Source organism: Ailuropoda melanoleuca, chromosome 3 (assembly GCF_002007445.2).
Source record: "Ailuropoda melanoleuca isolate Jingjing chromosome 3, ASM200744v2, whole genome shotgun sequence".
In the NCBI taxonomy this organism is placed as follows: Eukaryota; Metazoa; Chordata; class Mammalia; order Carnivora; family Ursidae; genus Ailuropoda; species Ailuropoda melanoleuca.
In genome coordinates, this window is record NC_048220.1 from 20,779,963 (window position 1) to 20,803,290 (window position 23,328).

Genomic DNA, 23,328 nt, shown 5'->3' on the forward strand with positions numbered 1-23,328 from the left:
AAAGTACTTAAAGGGGCGCCTGGGTGGCTCAGTCATTAAGCATCTGCCTTCGGCTCAGGGCGTGATCCCAGAGTCCTGGGATCGAGCCCCACATCGGGCTCCTCCGCTGGGAGCCTGCTTCTTCCTCTCCCACTCCCCCTGCCTGTGTTACCTCTCTCGCTGGCTCTCTCTCTCTCTCTGTCAAATAAATAAATAAAATCTTAAAAAAAAAAGTACTTAAAAAGTATTTACCACATAATTATACATTAGGCACTCTTCTTCCAAAAAAGATGTATTCAACTCCGCCTCATTTAAGGACTTGTAAATACTCCAAACTCCAGCTGGCAACTGTGATACAAACTCTTTTGTAAAAAAGAAATAAATAAATAAATAAATCTGTGATGAAGCCTTTTCCTATTAGTTGAATGCTTTTAAAAAGCCAAAATGGAATACACTACCACCCTTTGAAAACAGAAGTTTAAGTTATATAACAGAACGGTGTAAGAAATCACTGACACAGGTAACAAGCACACCTGTCTTCATCCTACATAAAACTTTAGAATTCTAAACTTCCATTACATTGACACCTTCCATTAAATTTACACAGCACCGTTAAGCACTGCATACAGCACAGGCACGATTAAACAAGGCGAATTTATTGAGGAAAATATCAGGCAAATATAAAGACGACAAAAGGTCAAAGCTTAAAACATGGCCTAAAGTTCACTGTTCTGTTATAGAGAAAACAGTGGGGTGCTACTAGAATGAGGAAGTTACCAATGAAATCACGTGACCTTGAGCAAGATATTTTACCTCTCAGGAGTTCAGTTCCTTTATCTGTATGCAACTCTTATCACCAGCTCTTGAGCTCGCCAGCTACAATATTTCTAGAAGTGCTATATATACGTTCACAAATACATGCTGGCAGTGCTACTTTAGCTATGTACTAAGCGTCCTGTCCAGTGAGCTCCACTATCTCTGCCACATGACAAAGCCTAAAAGCCCTCCAGCTGCCAAAGCTGTAGTTTATGGCAAAGTACTGGAGAGTGTTTAATAGTGGAGAACATCAAACAGGGGCTGCTTATGCCTCCATAATCTCATGTTCTCAATAAAGCGGCTTGTTCACTTTTTATTTACAGCAAGATCGCAGTTTAATAGGTCCAGGGTCAAGCCAAATACTAACCACAATGTTACAGAACTCACAATCACTCCATCCCTTCCAAAGAACAGGACTTTGTCACATAGTCAAGCTCATCATGCCTGGCTGCCCCTCATTTTTGTCGAATTCTCTCGGGGAAGCTCCTCACTCCCAAATGGCTACGGTTTTTTTTTTTTTCTCAAGGTGGGAATCTCTAATAGATGTAAAATGAGGTGCTGTCTAACGAAGGCCCCATCCAGATTTATATTCTCTTTCTATCTGGCTGAGTTTACAAATGAAGGCTACAGGGCCCCACAAGCATAAATAAGTTCTTTTACTTTCCAAAAACCCTCTGAATGTGCATCTGCTGTAGAAAAGCACAAGAGAATCTTTGTTCTGCCACCCTCAGGGATGTGCACAGTGACTCACTCAAAAATGATTCCAAGTACAATGGTGCGCTTTCGCCAATTCAGAAAAAACCTCCACAAGTCTATATTTAAGGATTATTCTAAATTCTGAAATGCATTCATAACTACAAGGATACTACATTTTACAGTCTTACAGTCCTAGCTCCCTCTCCAACTTTTTACAACAAAAATTAGCTAGTTTTTGTTTTAAACCTTTTTCTGACTGTAAAAGGTAATTACATTAGCACCTAGTTGAGCATTAATTTTTGCCCAGGAAAAGTTTTAAGTCATCTGGTTAAAATCATATGAGAAATTAAAACTGATATTTATCTATATTTCTCTCAGAAGTTTCCTGCACATGTGTTTTTCATGTGTTTTAAAAACCATACAAAAAAGGAGTTCCTGTTTCAAGGTATGACTAAGTTTCTTCTATCTGTATTGTTTATGAAGAACTGCCAGGTAAAACATAGTCTCTTTATGGCAACTGTACTTTATTCATATTTTAATTAGAGAGTATTAATAGCAAATTTGGCCATTTTTGCCAAACTTCATCAGTCTTTTAATCCCAGCACTTCAAATATTAGACCAATAGAAACCACAACTAGAAGAAGAGGGAAGCAGTATTTTTCACATTTCTTTTCTTCTTAAAGTCATTTACAAATATGTGGATACCAACGATGTACCAAGTATTGCACACTACATACTGGGACATTAGGACTTCAAGATGCTCATATTCCAGCCACATAGATAAACATGCAAGTAATCTTAACACCAGTAATTACTGTGGCGAAGGAAGGTGTGAAGTATCCTGGGAACATTGAGGAGAAGTGGAAAAGTAAGGAAATGTGCAATTTTGCAGATGAGCATGTGAGAGGACACTTCAGTGAGGAGACAGAACTTGCCAAGTCAGAGGATGGCTTTCCAGTCAGAGGAAATGGCAAGCTATTATGTATGCTACCATTTACTGAGTGTTTATTATGACAGGCACTTGCTAAATATTTAGTCCACACAACAATCCCAAATGATATTTGGTCTTAGAGAATTTAGGCAACTTGCCCAGGATCATTCAAAGTCTCAGTGCTGGAGCCTATGTTTGAAATAGGCTTGACCAAATGCAAAACCCAGGGCTTTAAACACAGCTATAACCATACTTTTCCAACCTGTATAAAGCATAGAGACAGGAGAATATGACTCAATGGACAATGCTTCTCACCTCTGTCTGTACATCGGAACCACTTAAGAAGCTCTCTATAAGTACTAATGCTTAATACTGCATTCCAAAAGGTTCTAAACCAAGAAATCAAGTGTGGTCATAGGCACTCAAAAAAAAGTTCCCTACAATGAGAGATATAGCCTAGATGGAGAAGTAAGGTGTTTTAATATTTTAAGTAGTTAAAATGGATGTGTTTGGGGTGGAGGATGATAAGGCTAGAGTGCCACACAAAAGATCATGGAGGACTTTACCTCTCTATTCAAATTCACAAAAAGTACTTGCTGCCTTTGCTTTCTTGAGTCTTATTCTCTCTTCAACCCACTCCAATCAGGATCTTTATTCATCAGTCCAGTGAAATCATTCTAATAGACACAATCCAAAGCATTTATCAGTCCTCCCTTTTCTTGAACTCTCGAAAGTGCCTGACATTAGTGATTAGGGCTTTCTGTCTGAAATGCCCTCCTGTAGCAGCACTCTTCTATTTTCATCCTACCTCTTTAACAATTCTTTACGCTATTTTTTGCAGCTTTCTTTTCCTTGTCCCAACCCTTTAATAGTGGAACACCCAAAAGGGCTGTCCTACTCTCATTTCGCTTTTCACCCTTGTCATTCTTACCAATCTCATGACCTCAGCTATAACCCATATGCCATAGACTCTCACATCAACTCAGAACCAGAGCCTGGTTTAACCTGAAGCTCCAAATGCTTACAGAACATCCCTACCTGTATCCCTGCATGGAATCTAAAATCACTTCCAAAACCTAGTCTTCCCACCCTAATTCTGCTTAATAATGCACTCTTAAACAGGCAGTTACCCAAATCAACAATCTAGAAATCATCTAAACTTCTGCTTTGCTCTTGTACCCAGTACAAACCTGTTTCCAATAAGCAAAAGACAGGAAGACAGAGAAACCTGAGCAGAACAGAAGGGCAGGGTGTATACTGGCCTTAAACGCAGCTTCTGGGGCTGAGAATCAATTATCGCAAAAGTAGGTTTGGACAGAGTGAGGCAGACAATTCAAAAGGGTAGCCAAAAACGTCAGTTAGGATAAAAAGGAGAGGCGATGGAGATCAAGGAAATCACCAAGAGAGGTGATTCAAAGTCCTGTCCAGGGGTAAAACACAAAAAACCAAGTCCTCTTGGTTGGTGCAAAAAATATAAATTGTATGACTGCACTCAAATCAAGTTCAAAGGTAGGCAGAACACACTTATGGTAAAAGATGTCCAAAAAGTGCTTTCCTCTTGGAAAGGGTACTGATTGGGAGGGGCAGAGGGGGAAGTTTCTGGAGAGGTGGTAATATTTCATACTCTGATTTGGGTGATAACTAAGTGTAACTGTAAAAATTAAGCTGGCCATCTAGTTAGGATGCATGGACTTCATCGTATATGTTTCAGAGTCCATTTCAAACTTTTAAGAGAAAAGCCTGGTGGGCTTTTCAATTCCAATTCCAAAGCCAATTCCAATTAGTGACCACTTGGGCCAATTCTAGCTCCTAGCTCATTATCCCATTCGGAACTGCCTTATCTCACACCTGAACTACTTCATTTCTTTCCTATAATCAGGACCCTATCTCCTGGTTTCCCTGTCATCCTGACATAGTCATTAATAGTCTTCTCTTTCATTCATAAACATACCCTGGTTCGGACAAAATGTATGTTCGCCCTACCTATAAGCCTTCCTGCTTTTGTTACAGCACCCCTCTTCCTCCCCAGTACATCTTCAACAACGCCCACAGAGTAATCTTTGTAAAGCTGATCTTATTTCCAGGCTTTAAACCCTCCAATGTTTCTCCTTTATTCATAAAATCAAGTTCAAATCCTTGAAATGATTCAACCCTGCTAGTATACCCAGCTTTAACATTTAACCCCCAACATAACATAAACATTATTTTGCAAAGTTTATTATTACATCCCTCCCAAAGAGCATTTTTAGGCATTTTTTCCAAAATGCTGTCCCACCCCCAATTAAATACTAAGGAATAAGATTCTGCCAGATAGAACTGAGTTTTTTAAGGCTATAAACCATAGTAAGGTCTAAGATTTTTTTCACTACTGCCCTAAAAAATAATTTTTGTGGGGTGCCTAGGTGGCTCAGATGCTTGGTCAGTTAAGTTGCAGACTCTTGATTTTGGCTTAGGTCATGCTCTCAGAGTCATGGGATCCAGCCCCATGTGGGGCTCCCCACTCAGAATGGAGTCTGCTTATCCCACCCCCTCCCCCTTTGCTCCTCCCCCCGCATGAGCACACATGTACACGCGCTCTCTCTCTCAAATAAATAAATAAATCTAAAAAAAAAAAAAGTGATAATTTTTGTCCCTTTGGGGATGGTATCACCCCAACTGGGCATGTATGCTTAGAGAGTGGCTTCTTGTTCTACACATACACTTTTCCTTTGCTCTTCTTGCTCTCTTCCTGGAATGACTTCCCTTCTAGATGTCATCCACACAGCTACTCACCATGTTTAAGATTCCATTAACTGCTCCTCAAAGTTTTTCCTTCTCCCACATGCAGTCCCAAGTATCCTAGTTGTACCTTTGTCACTAATAACCTTAACATTTTACTGATGTTTTAGCCATCTCCTAACTCACTGAAGAAAAGGGTCCATATCCAATTTCTTTCCACAAGATTGTATTTTAGTATTGTGTTTGACATATTTACTAAATAAAAGGGCATATTCATCTTATTACCTAGGTGAGATAACAACACAACTCAGTTTACCTCAGACAGCCCCTCTTTAACCTGTTATTCTGACATAAATATTAACAGTACCTCTTTTAGCTCGAAAAAATGATTTGGATAACTTATACAGTTAACTGATCTAGGCAGTGGGCAATTCTCATCAAGAGTGAAACATGATGAGATGTATTAAAAAGAAGACTGTAGCAGTAAAATCACAATAAATAAAATGACTCAAGTACAACAGTCAAAGATAAAATGATATAAGGGCCTGCACTAGGGTAGAAGAGCACGGGGGGAAAAAGGTAGAAAGCAACTCAGGACATAAAATCAACACGGTTTAGTGGCCAGTTGGACAGAGGGAAGATTATCAGGGAGAATCAAGAGTTGAAACATGAATTTCTAGCCTGGGCAACTGAGCAGTCACCAACAGAATATTAAGAGGGAAAAATGAGGCTTCAATTTAGGACTAGTGATTAAAGAACCTGGAGAACAGTTTAATAGATATATGGATCCAAAGCACATGAAATGGCTAAGAAGAACCAGGTGTCAGCCTATAAATATTAAATATTAAATGAAGCCAAGTTGCTGAATGAGGCTTCCCAGGAGGTACAAAATAAGAACTATCGATAAACTATTATCTTTTTAACAGGACTATACGAAATGAATTCTAAATTTTGTTTTAACACATTTATTCATTATTTAGTACATGCAAAGTATAATATTAAACACTTATGGAAATAAACCCTAAGGGAGATAAGGAGCTCACTCTGAGGAAAAAAGGCTATCAACAAAGAATGGTGTTGCATATGGACTGAGTTGAGGAAGAGCCAAATTCAAGACCTTAATTTTGACTGTAGTATCTTTAATTTTGCTAGATAGACTCAAAATGAGTACCTTAACAGCTTTCATTGATATAGAGCACTTAGTTTCACAGAGTACTTAAGTCTAAAATTTTCCACTTAAAAAAATCTTTGCAAAGTAGAAAAGGAAATCAGAGAACTAGCTCAGGAAAGACAATGGGCTATGAAGCTGGAACTACAAAGTAGGAGAAATAGCCAGAAAGTAAAAACTGTGTTAGAATACACAGTTCTAAGTGGTATACTGTACAACACGTTTCCACATTCCAAGTCTGGCTCACTAAGTTTGAGATGATAGTATCACGTAAGGGCAACAGATGGTTCAAAATAAGGGGACTATTAGTTTTGTCCCAGAAACAAACAGAAGACTTCTATACTCATTACACAATGCAAACATCTGATTACAAGATTATAAGACAGTGATTCTTACCTACTTGTCTATTTTTCATAATGCTTTGCACCCACTAAGCATTCAAGAAAAAATAAGTTGAATGTATTTTATACCTTTCTATTACACACTTTATTCGTTTGGCTTTTCTCCTCCTGCACTGTTTGCGCCCACTCATTCTCTTTTGCTGGTCTCTGCTCTTCTCCCCTCATGTTGTAGTAATCAAGTGCCACGGGGCTGTCTGAGGTCCTCTTCTCCGTGTATACTTACTGCCTTGGGAATTTCATCTAGCCTCATGACTTGAAATATTATCTACTAGCTAATGAATATAAAATTCCTATCTCCAGGGGCGCCTGGGTGGCACAGCGGTTAAGCATCTGCCTTCGGCTCAGGGCGTGATCCCGGCGTTGTGGGATCGAGCCCCACATCAGGCTCCTCCGCTATGAGCCTGCTTCTTCCTCTCCCACTCCCCCTGCTTGTGTTCCCTCTCTCACTGGCTGTCTCTATCTCTGTCAAATAAATAAATAAAATCTTTAAAAAAAAAAAATTCCTATCTCCAGCCCAGCCCTCTCTATAGAAATATAAATTTATACATGCAACTCCTTACTCAACGTTTCTAATAGACACTTCAAACTTGACATGCTCAAAACCGAATTCCTGATCTTCCCTCCTCAAACCTACTCCTCCAGCAGCTTTCCCCCATCTCTCTGACGCCAGCTGAAACTCTTCGATGGTAACTCCAACACTGATTTACAGGCCAAAAACCTTGAAACCCTGCTCGATGCTTTTCTTTCCCCCAAAGCACATGGTTAACTCATTAGCAAATCCCGTTGGCTAAACCTTCAAAATATTTCCATAACTGATTACTTCTTGCCACCTGCATTATCATCACTTCAGTCTGAGTTACAATTAGCTCTTCCCGACTTCAACATGATAGTCTCTAGCCAACGTGCCTGCTTCTTTCTACCCTTGCTCCCATATAGTCTATTCTCAACCCAGCAAGTAACCAGGGGGTTCTTTAAAAAGTCAAGTAGGATAATAACACTCCTCTGCTTCAAGATTTTCTGGTGGCCCCCTTTCACACAAAATAAAAGTTAAGGAATTTCCAATGACTTACAAAGACCTTAATGATATACTCCCTCCTACACTACTATTCTGCCTCTCTGACTTCATCTTTTACAATTCTCACCCTGTTTATTCTCCTCCAGTCACTAACAGCTCCTTGCTATTCCTCGAATGCACCAGACATACCCTCATCTTGGAAGTGCAATGACTATTCCCTCTCTTTCGAAAGCTCTTTCTCCATACATCTCCAGAGCTAATTTCATCACATGCATCAAGCCTTAATTCAAAGGTCATCTTCTCAGAAATCACAACACTCACCATCTTATTTAAACTGCAACCCAGCCCTTGCCCCATACTTGCAATCCCTTTACTCTTTCTTAAACCAGCCATTATCACATATTATTTAACTTACTTGATTGTATTTTTCCCGTCTCCTTCCTTGCCCCTTCCATTAGAATTGTAAAACCAGTAAGGCATGCCTGTTCTGTTCACTGATACATCCCAGTGCACAGAATAGTGCCTTGAATTTGTAAGATTTCACTAAATAATTGTTAAATACTTATATACTTAAAATTTTAAGAGTCCACTAAAAGAATAAACATCTCCTGAAAAAAAGAAACGTAATTTGATGAAATTCTCACAAACAAATCATCACTTGGATTCAGGCTACCACTTCTGTACTCGTACTTTTGTACTGCAAACAAATTCTATACTCACTCAAAAGCACTGCCAACGAATCAAGCAGTTATCATGTTATGCTGCTAGATGTCAAGACTCCAGACTGTATTGTGGGCAGCTGGTCAGCATTCCCTTAAACAATGCTGCTGTTCCAGTAAAACAAGATAAAGTACTTCACGCGGCACACATTGGCCAACATAATTTTTTGAATAGTTTAGAAAATGTTTTAAAACCAAAAAAAAAAAAAAAAAGGAAAGAAAGAAGGAGGAAAGAAAACCTCCTAAGGCTCAAAAATAGGCCATTTCAAAGTAGCTAATTATGCTATTAAAGACAAGGAAGATTTTCCCATTAAAATGTGAATTTATCATAAATAATATTTAAAAGTAAAACCTACATTATAGATTGCAAGACTTGCATAATAGTTTCTAATTATATAAAAACTACAGCAGATGTTCACCTGTGAAGGTGAAGTCTCTCAACTCACAATGACTTCAAGAATCATCAAAGGGAAATTAAAACACATGGGATAGTAAATGTAGGTCTCAAAATGAGGACTCTGGAAAGTGGGAGAATTTGCCTTGTTTCCATTTAAATATCAGGATCCCCAAAAACAAAGTTTGACTTACCACAGCTACAGTTATGCCTTGACTAATGTCATACCACAAAAGGTCAGCCCCAAGTTACTGAGATCCATTATGCAAATATAAATCTGAAAAAACCTCAAAAGTGGCTTAAGAATTAACCAAAACATTTAATTTCATTTATTGCAACCATATACACGACAATCTAACAATCCCTTCACACTCTTGTCAGTTATTGCTTTTTGGTTTAAGAAATACACCATTTATTACAGAAACTACTCCAAATCAAGGAAAACCTCCCCCAAAATCTAAGCAGTCTATAGGGCTATGCAAAGTTACAAGGTTTCAGTTACGCGACTGAAAATTAGCCTTGAGGTCAAATGAAAATCATTTAGGCTGATGCCACTGATGCTAACCCAACAGAGCAAATTTTGGATCCAAGCACAAAATACTGAAAAATTTCCCGGTGACAGTCTGAGAAAGTACCACCAGAACCGATCTTTAAATACGCATCATCCACCACCAGATTCATCACCTGACTGGATGTCAAGTTTTAAGCTGATTTTTAAAACTTTCTTTTCTAGGCAACTTCAGAGACATTTAAAGAGAAGTTACTTTTTCGTAATATGACTACTAACAATTTCTACTCGTTTTTCTATCTACCTAGGGACACATTTTGCCCTGAGAAAATACGATTTTGTTATGGTGCCTTCTTATCGAAAAGACTAGGAAGTTACCGGCAAAGACGGGTGTGCGGGAAGACTGCACCTCGAGCAGGAAAGGCGGTCATCACCCCGGCGAGAAGGGCCTGGGTGAGGGCGGGGGAAGGGGGGGGACGCAGAGAGATAACACTGGCAGCAGGTGCGAGGCTCTGGCAAGGGGACAGTCGCCGCAGGTTTCGGACAGACAGGAGGATGGTGTCCGCTGGACAGCCGGACGCGCGCTAGAGTCGGCCAGCCTTACCTCGGGGGTCCGCTCGGGAGGCTTCTTCTTCAGCGCCTGCCTAGCGCCGGGGTCCACGGGTGAGTTCATGGCCGCGGCCCCGGCCCCCGTGCTCCCCAGCCTGCCCTTAGCAGTCCACGAGACAGCACATTCACCTTAGGTAGGGGGTTCTGCACTCTCCACCCCCGAGGTAGATAACTCCGGACCGCCCCGGGGTCAGCGGTCGAGCAAACAAACCTTCGCAACGCCCGCCCAGGGCCTCAGCCCACGCGCGACTGGCCAGAGGGAAGCCCGGACGGGGGCGGAAGGAGGACGAGTGCGCATGCGCAGCAGGGCGAGCACGCAAACGAACGCCCAAGGGCGTGTCTCCGCGGTGACGTAAAAACTGGGGCGGTGCAGTTAGGCCTCTTCCGACTCTTCTTCGTGAGATTTGAAGACACATCGCGAGATCTCGCCTGACTCAGTCACGGGACCCGTCTCGGATTTGCGGTTTCGGCCGTTCCAACTTCCGGTGCAGGGACCGGAAACGCGCTGTGAGGGACTGAGCAAAAATAGCCTGTTGCTGCAGAGCGGTAAGGGTAAGCGCTCTGGGGGGAGGGTTCTGTTTGTGCCCTAATCCGGAAGCTCAGGGTGTGGCCAACCTTGGGGCCAAACTCCAGTTCTGCAACGCCAACACCTCTCCCTTGGAGAAAGTGGAGAAATCGTCGCTGCCGTTCCGCGAACAAGGAGGTTCACTGACTCTCTTCCGTGCGTTTCTTTTAATAAAACGAATCTCTTGTGGAAGGAGGCCGTCAGAAAGTACTTGCCCTGTCCATTACGGACGTACGGAGATCGGGGCAGAGAAAGTCTCGCGGCCTTGAGCAGGGGTTGGGCGCTGGTCCAGCGGCCAGCTCCCAGTTAGTGCTGCTTCGCGAAGTATTGCGTTCATATAACCAATGCCCAGGGCAGCCCGCTCAGCTCAGCGCCTTCCTATGGCCGGGATGGGGGGGGGGGGTGTGATTTAAGGCCTCTTGGACTCAAGAGTGACCAATTTCGAACTACATTTTACATACTAGCCTGTTTTCCAACAGAGCGAATAAAGCCAATTTCTATTTACTGGTCCATTGGTAAGAAAACAGACCACTCTTCTGGATAGCCAGGCACTTGCATATTAGGTTTCTACTGTGAGAAGACTGATAGAATTCCAGAATCCATTCGTCCTAGAACAGTATTTTTAACTGCTGTTCCTTTGGCGCACTGATGGGTCCAACTGGTCTCAAAATTCCTTACTTCGTAGCCATCATAGGCATGTTCTTTTTACTGAATTTTAAGCTTCCTGAGGTCTGGATACCACATCTAGGTACATCTTAGTATTTCTCACAGCAGTTAGCATAGTTCATTCAATAATTCAAAGTGATTTATGATTATGACGTCAGTTTTCTAATGACGTGATAAGAATTAAAATTATATTTTATTGTAACAAGGGAAAGATTCAGGCTGCAACATTTACATTTCTGGGACCTAGTAATGATGGCTGATATTAATAATACTTTTGTTTTCTGTTGGTCATTGGGCTTGCCCAAACTTGAAGTTTACAACATAATATTAGCACATTTCTTTTTTGAGTATAGGTAAGAAACGCTACCAGGGAAGTTGTGGCTCAGCCATTCTGGAAATAAATTGTGGAGAGATCACAAGGAATTGCAATGACCCATTTTCGTCATTTTTTTCTGTGTATAAACATCCTCCCAAAGATCTGCCTAGGATCACAACGGTTAGCCCCTCCATTCTTTACAGATGGGTTTCTACGGCCACATAAATATTTGAAAGAGGGGAAAGGAATTAAAGCATGATGACCATGAGCTAGACTTTACGGGCAAACATCTGAGTTTGTGTCTTTAATAGGCCGTTTCTATTTAAACCACTTGAAGTTATTTAGTCTCTCTTAACTTCAGTTTCCCTATCTGTAAAATGGGAATAGTAAAGGACCCATTGCTTTGGGATTCTCAAGATTACATGAGGTAATTCATGTGAAGTACTTTGGATGTTGCCCACACGCTTTATTACTTTACCTCTGAAAAGTGGTTTCTCTGAAGCAGAAATTAAAATGTGAAGAAGTAGAAAGGATTTTTAAATTTTTTTTTCATTAATAACTTTAAGAAACATATTTAGGTATTCATGAAGATGTGGAGCATCAAGAACTGTCACAAACTGCAGGTTATGTGTAAACTGCAAAACTGCTTTGGCAGAAAAAATGGTCTAGTAAAGCTGAAACACACCCTTTCACAGCAAGTCCAGTCCTTGATAATATGTCCTGAAGAATACCCATGTACACTAGAAAAGATGAACAAAAATGTTCATTGTTCATATTAGCCAAAAAGGAAAAATAACACCAATGTCCATCAATAGCAATGAGTTATTATGGTATAATTCATTCAGTGGATGAATATACCACTGGATCCAGTGGGTGAATCTCTACCATAATGCTGAGAGGAAAAAAAGCAAAAGAAAACATGAGGTATAATTATAACACAGGGCTCAAATACAAGCAAAATTAAATTATATCACATAGGGATGCAGTAGACAAGATAAAAAGGGAGATGATGTTCACAAAAAATCAGGTTGTAGTTACAAAAATGTTAAGGGAGAGGATTAATGATCAGGATAGGGCATATGGAGGAAGGGGCTTCTAGGTTACTAAAACTGATTTGCTTCTTGACCTAAGGTTACATTAATGTATATATATTTATTGATTTTTCTGTATATAATATTTCATGAAAAAAATTACACGAAAAGAACTTACTTTATTAGCATTATCATAACACAGCAATAGTAAAAACAATAAACGTCCATGGTAACTACATAAATCTAAACTTAAGCACACTTTCAAAACCTTTCTTGTCCTTACCATCTTATATTGTGCTCTGGTATGCTGAAAAAAGTGAATAGACAGTTAAAACTCTAATAGCAATTTTCAGAGAAAAGGCAACCTCTAGGACAGTATTCACCAGTACCCTGGTATCTGAAAGGAAAAATAATGGTTCTGAATGCAAGCATTTATTAAATTCTAGGAAAAACAAAGCATGGTTAAATCTTTAAAAAAAAAAAAAAAAAGTCTTAACTCTTTACCCTGCCTTATTTTTCTTCATTATTCTTACCACAACCTGACACTGTATTTTCATCTATCTCCCCCACCAGTGGGAAATATGTAAATTCCCTAAGAACACAGAAAAAGGTTTGTGTTATTTACTGCATATAGTTGGCACCCAGACTCGTGCCCAACATATAACAAATGGAAGTATCTAAGGACTAAGTAAGTAAGAGGGGATTTTGTTTAAAAAAAAAAAAAAGATAGGCACTTGATTGTTTCTAATGGCAAAGAAAGAGGTCTGGCTAAGCAAGTATTTTATACAAAATCGAATCTTAATTAGGCAGACATACTCAGAATGGCTACCTTACCAAAAAATAGCAAACCAACAAAAATATGGCAGTAAAGAGCACTGGTTTTAATAGCACCTGAATGAATTGAGACTTGAAATTTGGAGTATGCTGGGAAACGGAGTCACCTCTAGAGGAGGGGGGAAAGCATGTTTTGGCCCAAATCCATAAAGTCAATTATGGTCATTAAATCAGAATCTGAGGGTGGGGTTTAGGAATTAGTATCTCTCAAAAGCTACCTAAGTNATGCTGGGAAACGGAGTCACCTCTAGAGGAGGGGGGAAAGCATGTTTTGGCCCAAATCCATAAAGTCAATTATGGTCATTAAATCAGAATCTGAGGGTGGGGTTTAGGAATTAGTATCTCTCAAAAGCTTCTAATATGTGACGAGATTTAAAAACTACTTTAAACTAACTCAGGTTCTGAACTAGTCTGACCCAAATTAATTGCAGCCTCTTCACACAATGAAGGATACTGACTTGTGAGTGCTGGACTAACTGTGTGACACAGGAGTGGCATCACAAGTTTCTTGAGAAAGTATCTCCCTTATATTTACACATTTCAACAATGTGACTCCCTTTGAGACAATTTAGGAAACGTTGCCTTTACCAAGAATCTGAATATATGAGCACTGAGGTGAATACAGAGACCTATTTTTGGACAGCCCTTGTTAAAATAGTCATTTGGAAAACAAGGAAGCTCAAGCCTCTTCAACTTAGTACTCTCCTTAAGAGTAAATACAGATTTATCCGTGGGAGGTCTAACCAGTGTTAACCCAGAGATCTGTCTGCAATTTAATGAAGGGATTGGTCTAGGCTCACTCTTTGACCAGAGTCCCTTTGAAAAGAATTCCAAGGGACCAAGTCTCAGGAGACTATGTAGTGGGGGTTGGTAGAAGCTCTGAGCATATGCTTTAAGACCACCAAAGTTCTCCTGACAAATAATGGGTAGGAATTTCACATATTCTTTAAAAATCTCTTTTGGACTGCTTATATCCCCCCCCTTTTTTAAAGGGATGTCTCAAAGGTTAAACATAGAACAAACAAGACCAAGTCCATGGTCTGCACTCCAAAGCAAGTTATCGATAAGCAGCTCTTCTCTCTCTAACCTCTGCATTTTTGTCTAAGTCCTTCCTACTCAAAGCTACAATTCCTGAGCTCCCCTTGCACCTTCACCTCAGGTTTGGTCCCACATGCCATTCTACTCCCTGTTCTACACTGGCAAAAAAACAAACAAATACCAGATAATCTTTTACAATACATTTGTTATCACGTAGTAGTTGGAAACCATTCTGGTCTGAGAAACAAAACAAACCCTCATGGAAAGACTGTATGATCTCAGATTAAATTCTGTGTTTCAGATTCTTATTACCAGAATCATTCCTCTATGCTTCTCAGAAATGCTCCAAGACTTCTCTAAATTTATATGTGAGAACAGCACATGTCAATACAGGTACGAGTTAAAAACCTCTAAAATATCTGATGGATGCTTCCCAAATACTTGATACTTCCTCTCTCTGCTTTAAAATAGTGCACTTATTTTCTTTGGTCAAATGTAAAATAAAATGATATGAAAACAGGCACTATTAAAAAGCCACTGGTCTAATCCTGCCTCCTGACCTAACTCTGCCCAAATCAACTGGCCTGAGTAACATAAGGTAGCATCTCAACAGCCTACTCACAGGGCTGAATCACTGCTGCAGAGCAGGCACTCTGGACTGATGAAAGAGCTTACCTACCCTATAATGAAGATGAAGAGGAATGACTTGCTCAGAGTCATATGCAACTCAGTGAACAAACCAGATTAGAACCCAAACCAACTGGCCGATATTTTGGTTTAATTGTAAAGTCAATGGTAATTTGTAATGAATACAATGTTCTTAACTGGTTTACGTGGCTTCTTCTAGGTTTTAAATGATTTTTAGTTTGTTTCCAAAAAAGCAGTTAAAGAAATTTTCTATTTGTCATCATGAGGAACACGTCAAATGGAACATTATACCAGTGTATTTTTTGTGACTATATTTTCATTCATACAAACATAATGTTAAATTCTCCCCACAACAGCTGGGGGCTGTAGTGAGGAGGCTGGACAGATTACCCAGTAATAGCAGCAACCAAGAATTATTGAGCACATGGGATGTGCCACGCACTGAGATAAATTTTTGACGTTCATTATTTTACTTGATTCTCACAGCCACCTCAAAGGTAGATTCTACTAAATACCAGTAAAGAAATTTGGGATTAAAGAAGGACATTATGAACAAGAAAAGAATACACGTGAGCGACACCAGAGTCCATGATATTACATATACCTTAATTACACATGAAATAAAGACCAACATTGTCCATCAAATTGACGTGTATTTATTGCACAAATTTCCCCTAGAACTGGGAGGTTATTATAATACAGGTGTACGTTTGAGAAATGTATACAGAACAAGGAACAAGTATGTACATTTTACATATCCCATCATCTAAATAACTTAGAGAAAGCAGAACCATCTCATAAGACATCCACCAGAAATAGGCGTTGTGTAAAATCGTTTTTTTTAAGTGATCATCCCCAGTGTATGCCAATTGCAACAAAATGAAATCTGTGCTAGTATGTTTATTGCACTTAACATTTTCAAACTCAATATTAAGACATATTAATAAAAGCCAGGAATATTTCAAATCAAACTAATTAGTTTATATACAAGGAAAAATTAGTTTTAAATCTATAATGTAAAAGATCCCTTTTTCATTTCCTGTTGCAACAGTTTTTAATTTCCTGTTGAAACAAACAGGTTTTTAAAATACGTAACACATATATGTCTGTACCATAGGAAGTTGAAAAAATTATTTTGAACAGGCCAAAACTCTTCACATTTATCATAATGATCACACTTTAAAGAAGCAGCAGCTCATTCCTTGGGCTTTGTGTAAGGAAAAACAAGACTATGATGAAGGTAGTAGAAAGTACAGAGGGTTAGGAATTATAAAACTCAGGAATCCTATAAGGATTAATGATTCTATAAGAAACTATAGGCCTCTTCCTTCTGAGCAAAGCTTAGTTTTTGTTGGTTTTTTTTTTTCTTTCTTTGAGAGAGAGAGAGTGCGAGCGCGCCAGAGAGGACACAAGTGGGGAGGAGAGGGAGAAGCAGAGAGAACCCTGGGATCATGACCTGAGTCAAAGGCAGACGCTTAACCGACTGAGCCACCCCGGTGCCCCACAAAGCTTAGTTTTAAAAGGGAACGGTAGCATGGGCCATCCATTTACTGAAGACTAGATTTTCTAAATGATAATTAGAGATTTCAAATAGGACTTCAAATAGTTTGATGATTAATTAAAAAGAGGAAACAAGCAAAAATAGACATTATCTACCATTATCATTCTGAACTACAATCAAAAAATAATGTACAATGGCCCACCTATGAATCTGTCTATATCCTGAATTCTGCCAAAGAGATTGATTCATAGAATTCCAAACAGTAAAAGAGGGAGGAATTTCAATAATTAATGGAATAAGAAAATTAAGCCAAAGAAAATAGATCCATAAATACTCTTTGACAGCAAGTCATCCATGGGAGACTGAGGTACTAACTGGGACCAGTTGATAGGACACAGGGGCAAAAGTGATTGCAGGCACGATTTCAGGTTTACACTCCATAAAAAAAACTATTTCTTGTCTAGTTGGAGATTTCTTGAATACATAAAGAACAAGGCAAAATGTGACCCAACACTATAAATTCAAGGCCAAAGACGAAACAAACCACAGAACTTTTCCTTAATTACTGAAAATTCAAACAGCAAGAATGAATGTATTATATAGTAATTATACTTAGAATAAGCAAGTGGGTTTTTTAAGCTAATCAATTAATTATAATGAAAACAGTCCATGAAAGCAGAAACCAGTTTCACGTCTAGCATTAAAAGTATCTTAGATCAGATAAAGAATAAACTATAATGTAGTATTCAAGTAAACTGAGGTAGTAGAGCATAATGAAAACTTTATCTACCCATCTTTCTATTTACATTACTTACAAGAGTTTGGTTCCATATTAGCCTTTCTCATAAGCAACACTCGACAATATATACAAAAGCATTAACAACTGAAAAGTCAAAATATCTGAAAAAAATTGTATTTTGGAAGGGAGGGGCTGTTAGAGAAAAGAGAATAATTTTAAGAGTTAATGAGCTCTATTAGTGTAAACTGAGTATTATGAAGCAGTGAAACAAATATTCAGTTCCTGTGGGGTCAAGAAGGGCTGATACTGAAAGCAAAGGCCTAGGCTACCTGAGCACTTTTAAAGAAAATATTATTTTTCCCAATGCTTTGGTGTAATCTTTAATCCTAATTTTCATTTATTAAATTAGATGCATGTAAATATGTAAATATTAACATTTATAAGAATTAGCTTATACTTATAAACAAAACAAATGATATAAAGTAGTATTCTTATTTTGGGAATCTACATTCCTCAGCCTTAAAAAAAGATCGGCTTTAGTTATATTTTAGGGTACGTGAACAGAAAATCCACCAGAGAGTAACATTTAAACACTATGTACAATTGATACTAGTTGAAAATATTATTTTAAAAAAGGGCGTGTTTACCAATCAATCTTGTATTTCTACCTCTGCTTTTTTAAAAAAATAGATACATATGTACACTTGGGTGGACAGCATACACACATTTACACTCATTATTCTTGATTTATTATAACTAACAGGCTATTTAAAATACTTTGAGAAATAACCCAAAATTCGCTATTTTGAATTGAAAAACAAAAGAACAAATAATCAAGCTTTTATAGATCTATCCATACCTTAGAAATAAGGAATTAAAACTAATGAAATGACTATTTGAGCCATTTAGTCGCGAGACATACGCTGCTATTTATGAGTTTGGCAACACGGGAGTGATCATATGAAATTCCTTGATGTTATTCATTTAGAAATTTCTATGCTTTGGCTTTTTCAAATGCTTTCCCTCAAAATTAGTTATGCTGTTTTAGTTTCTCTTAGTTAAAAGTATACCACCATCCAAAAGTCCAGCCAAAAGGAAAAAGCAATCCAATGATCACACAATATGTACTGCAACGCAAGATACTCAGGCATTTGACTCATTGAGATCGAAGTCTAACAGGGAAAAAAACTGCCATAAATGAATGTTGCATCTACTTCCTTGGTTTCTGTTTAACTTTCTACTGAAGTTAATTTCTAACAACCTTTATATTAAAGAAGTATCTGAGCAACATATGGAGAGTGAGTGCTTGCTACAGCAGCCAGAAGAGGAAGATCACTGGATTCAATCCTGAAATAAAGAAAACAAAAATCTCAGTTTAGGCTTTCTCTGTCTTACAGGCAGTAACTGCTACATACCGTATCTCAGCAGTCAAGAACCTAGGCCACTCTGGCCAAAAGGAAAAGGGTAAGAAGAGAGGTGAAGATAACACAAACTGAAAATGTTTCAGTAAGTAAAAACCAGAACAAAAGATTTTTTTAAAAAGAAAGCCACTGAAACACAAGAGTAACAAAGTCGTGGATGTAAGAAAGCATCTCACTGATCTGCTAATAGACCAGGCATCAGGGCAAGGGACAGTATCTTAAGAAACACAATAAAGTCTAATAATAGAATAATTGTGTCCACCCATACTGTTTTAGATACGATGTTTTTATAGAAGTACTTGGGGGTGCATGGATGGCTCAGTCAGTAAAGCGTCCAACTCTTGGTTTTGGCTCTGGTCATGATTTCAGGGTCGTGAGACGGACCCCTACACTGGGCTATGCGCTCAGGGCAAGTGGACACCACTTGAGATTTTCTCCCTCTCCCTCTGACCCTCCCCCCTCACGGGTGCTCGCTCACGCTGGCTTTCTCTCAAATAAATAAATAAATAAATAAATAAATAAAATCTTTTTTAAAAAAAAGTACTGGGAAGAAGTAATGGGAGCTTCTTTTTTTTCTTTTCTTTTCTNTTTTTTTTTTTTTTTTTTTTTTTTTTTTTTTTTTTTTTTTTTTTGCTATGAAAGCTTCTTAAAAATACATCCTACCATGAATAATTTATAGGAAAAAAGGGGCCAATAAATATAGAAAAAGTTATGTAGACTTATTCACAGTTAGAGAATAAATCTGAATAAAATCACATTACACTTTTTCAGCTAGTTGCTTGACAAAGATGAAGTTTGGCAATAGCCAGCAGTAGGAAGAGTGTGCTTCCTGCTGTCTGTGAGAATTTATTCTGGTATTTTTTGGATAACCTTTAGTATTACCTATCACAATAACTAACAATATCCATCAAAAATTTAATACACGGGGGGCGCCTGGGTGGCGCAGTCGTTAAGTGTCTGCCTTCGGCTCAGGGCGTGATCCCGGCGTTGTGGGATCGAGCCCCACATCAGGCTCTTCCGCTATGAGCCTGCTTCTTCCTCTCCCACTCCCCCTGCTTGTGTTCCCTCTCTCGCTGGCTGTCTCTATCTCTGTCAAATAAGTAAATAAAATCTTTAAAATAAATTTAATACACACGTCCTTTAACCAAAAATTCTAAGAATTTATCCTACAAACTTCAAAGATTTATATTCATTCCAGTATTGATTTATAATAGCACAAAACTTGAAAAGAAAATCTAAATTCAACCACATAATGAAATGCTATACAAAAAGTAGCGAGATAAATCAGTATGTACTTAAATAAACAGTCATGATATATTAAAAGGCAAGTTGCACAATGACATACAGAAAATAAACCGATTTATACTTTTTATTCCATATATTTAAAAATTCTGTAAGAAGAGACAATCCGTTAATTGTGTTTGGGTGCGGATCAGAAGTTTGGGAAAAGACACTGACAACTTAATTTTCATTTTATGCCAAAATGCACTGTAAAATTTGGTTATATGCATATTACATTAAAAACTTGTTTAAATTTTTTTTAAATAAAGGCATGACACACAGAGAATCATCTATATCCAATCTAGACGATGAGGAATAATATTAATGAAAGAATTTAATTTGGTTTCTGACACAGTTGCTCTTTGATGTTGGTTCTCTCTCCCTTCTAAAAAGCTTAATTAAAAAAAGTTCTAGCTTGTTTCAATTTATGCAACTAGGATTTCGGAAATAATTCACACACACACACAAACACACATACAAATAGCCATAGAACATAGGCAAAGTTCTATGTTCAGAATATAATGAAAAGGGCTAATCAATGTTTCCCACCAATTTCCTGTTCCTCCTTTAGTTAGCATTTTAGAAAATGTCTTCTCCCCAGGGATAATTGCAAGTAGACAGACATAATATAAAGATAATGGAGAAGGAGTAATAAATAATATGTAGATAATGCACTACCACCCACAGAATGGTGTTACTTCAGTCAGCTCGTTTGGATGGCAGGGCAGATGCTGGGAATGATGAGTATACAACATATGTAAATTACAAGCTTCTCAACGTACTGTAATGGTATAAGGGACATCAGCAGAAACCAAGGATCTGCTTTTATATGGTATAGAGCAACCCAACTGATAACAGTGTCCAACTTCTAAAAGGCAATTCTAGAGAATATTCTTTGCCTAAAGAAAGTGCAATGAGAAAACAAAGCCACAAACATACCCTAGAACCACTCCTAGCTCCTTGACGTGAACACGCATCTGTCCCCTCAGGTACTCAGACAGCATTTTGCTCTTGAAGTATAACTCCTGTAATCGGTCTTCAAGATGCATTACACACTGCAGTTAAGGGGGGAAACAAGAACCAAGTAAGAAAATGGTTTCTAACTCTACGTAATGGCAAATTCCAAAGCATCATGTTTATGACAATTCAGTTTAGTTATTCCTGCATAAAAAACTCCAAAACTTGGAGCACATTTTTAAAGCACATAATTTTAGCTAAAGGATTATATATTTTTTTCTAGTTAATATCAAAGATTTAGATCCTACAGAGTTTTTGTTTAAACGTGGTAAATTATACATAATAAAAAATTTACCATTTTAACCATTTTTAAGTGTACAATTGAGAAGCATTAAGTACATCCAAAAGGATATGAAATTATCACCACTATACATTTCCAGAACTTTAAAAAATGTTTTTATTCCAAATCTGATAAATATAACACTCATAAATTGATGCACTTCAAATGTATTTACACAGGAAAAGCTGCATTCTGCTGTGGAGAGTTAAAGAGAAAAGTTGGCAACAGCTCACAGAACATGCCTCAGTAGTCCTTACTAAAGAGAGATATTTCTAAGCCAGAACATTAAAAATGAAAACACATACAAGTCATTCATTATCAACTAACTTGCTCAATTTAATAAAATAGGTGATTTTGCAGGTGAATTGATGCTATACATTTAATAGTCCATAGTGTGTGGGACTCCTGATCTCAGGGCTATGAGTCTGAGCCTCACATTAGGTGTGGAGCTTACTTAAAAAAACACCAAACTCTTAATAAAAACCCACTTTCTTCTTGGAAAAACAAAATAGAAATTACACACACACACACACGCATATATAATTTACGTATATCTGTGAATTTACCATATTACCCATTTTTTTTTTTAAGGAAGCTCCATACCCAGTATGGAGCACAAAGCAGGACCTGAACTCACAACCCTGAGATCAAGAACTGAACTGAGATCAAGAGTCGTATGTCTGGGGCGCCTGGGTGGCACAGCGGTTAAGCGTCTGCCTTCGGCTCAGGGCGTGATCCCAGCGTTGTGGGATCGAGCCCCACATCAGGCTCTTCTGCTATGAGCCTGCTTCTTCCTCTCCCACTCCCCCTGCTTGTGTTCCCTCTCTCGCTGGCTTGTCTCTATCTCTGTCAAATAAATAAATAAAATCTTTAAAAAAAAAAAAAAAAAAGAGTCGTATGTCTGACTGAGCTACCCAGGCAACCCCCATATTACCCATTTTTAAGTATACAATTCAGTGGCATTAAATATACATGTTGTGCAACCATCATCGGTATCCATTATCCAGAACTTTTTTTCATTTTCCCAAACATTAACTCTGTATCCATTATATAATAACTCCTCATTCCCTCCTCCTACAAGCCCTGGGTAATCTCTATCTACTTTCTGTCTCTATGAATGTGCCTATTCTAGAGACCTCATTTAAGTAGCATTCTGTAATATCTGTCCTTTTCACTTATTCTACTTAGCATAATGTGTTCAGGGTTCATCCATATTGTATCAGAATGTATCAGAATTTCATTCCTTTTCATGGCTGAAATATTCCATTCTATGTATTATACCACATTTTGTTTATCCATTCATTTGTTAATGGACATGAGGGGTTTTCAACTTTTGGCTATGGTACAATTTTTTGAGTCCCTGCTTTCAACTGTCTTGAGTATAAACCCAGGGGTAGAATTGCTGGATCACAGGGCATTACAATGTTAAAACTTCTTGAGGAACGGCCAAAGTATTTTCCACAGCAGCTGCACCATTTTACATTCCCACCAGCGATGCACAAGGGTTCCAATTTCTCCAGATTTTGGCTAATACTTGTTTTTTTGTGTGTTTTTGATCACAGCCACACTTATGGGTGTGAAGGAGTATCTCACTGTGGTTTTGATTTGTACTTTCCTGAAGATCTTTTCATATGCTCATTGACCATGCATACATCTTCTTTAGAGAAATGTCTATTTTTAAATTGAGTTTTTCTTTGTTATTCTGGATACCAATCTCTTTGAACATACATGATTTACAAATATTTTCTCCTGCTCTGCAGGTTGTCTTTTCCCTTGTTGACAGTATCCTTTGGTGGACAAAAATTTTTGGTGGACATGAACAAAAGTCCCATGTATCTGTTCTTTACTTTTGTTGCCTGTGCTTTTGGTGTTAAATCCAAGAAATCCCTGCCAAATCAAATGCCATTAAGATTATCCCCCATGTTTTCTTGAACAGTTTTACAGATAGTTTAAGCACTTAAGTTTCAATTTAAGTCAGATTCAAGTTTGTGTTCATTTCTGTTTATGGCATAAAGGGTTCAACTTCATTCTTTTACA

The 23,328-nt window shown here is 38.3% G+C and overlaps 2 protein-coding genes and 1 long non-coding RNA gene across 12 annotated transcripts in view; 1 reads left to right on the forward strand and 2 right to left on the reverse strand.

Moving 5' to 3' along the window:
• Nucleotides 1-10,242, reverse strand: part of RAPGEF6 (Rap guanine nucleotide exchange factor 6) — a 202,655-nt gene extending 192,413 nt beyond the window's left edge. For 5 of the 9 annotated variants that reach the window (XM_019807466.2, XM_034655968.1, XM_034655967.1 and 2 more), the window contains exon 1: nt 9,950-10,241. In XM_019807466.2, coding sequence (XP_019663025.1) covers nt 9,950-10,018 — 69 coding nt within the window. In that variant the 5' untranslated portion in view covers nt 10,019-10,241. Of the gene's footprint in view, nt 1-9,949 lie in introns of all 9 variants that reach the window. The other 4 variants (XM_034655969.1, XM_034655970.1, XM_019807471.2 and 1 more) reach the window with 2 other exon arrangements.
• Nucleotides 10,243-10,267: 25 nt separating this feature from the next.
• Nucleotides 10,268-22,032, forward strand: LOC117801461. The gene is made up of 3 exons (XR_004624011.1): nt 10,268-10,500; nt 18,690-18,798; nt 21,883-22,032. It is a non-coding gene; the product is annotated as an uncharacterized LOC117801461 (long non-coding RNA).
• FNIP1 (folliculin interacting protein 1) overlaps nt 15,686-23,328 on the reverse strand; it is a 151,308-nt gene continuing 143,665 nt past the window's right edge. For both annotated transcript variants that reach the window (XM_002912891.4, XM_002912892.4), the window contains 2 exons: nt 20,934-21,049; nt 15,686-18,639 (listed from right to left, as the gene is read on the reverse strand). In XM_002912891.4, the coding sequence (XP_002912937.1) occupies nt 18,561-18,639; nt 20,934-21,049 (195 nt within the window). In that variant the 3' untranslated portion in view covers nt 15,686-18,560. The remainder of the gene's footprint in view (nt 18,640-20,933; nt 21,050-23,328) is intronic.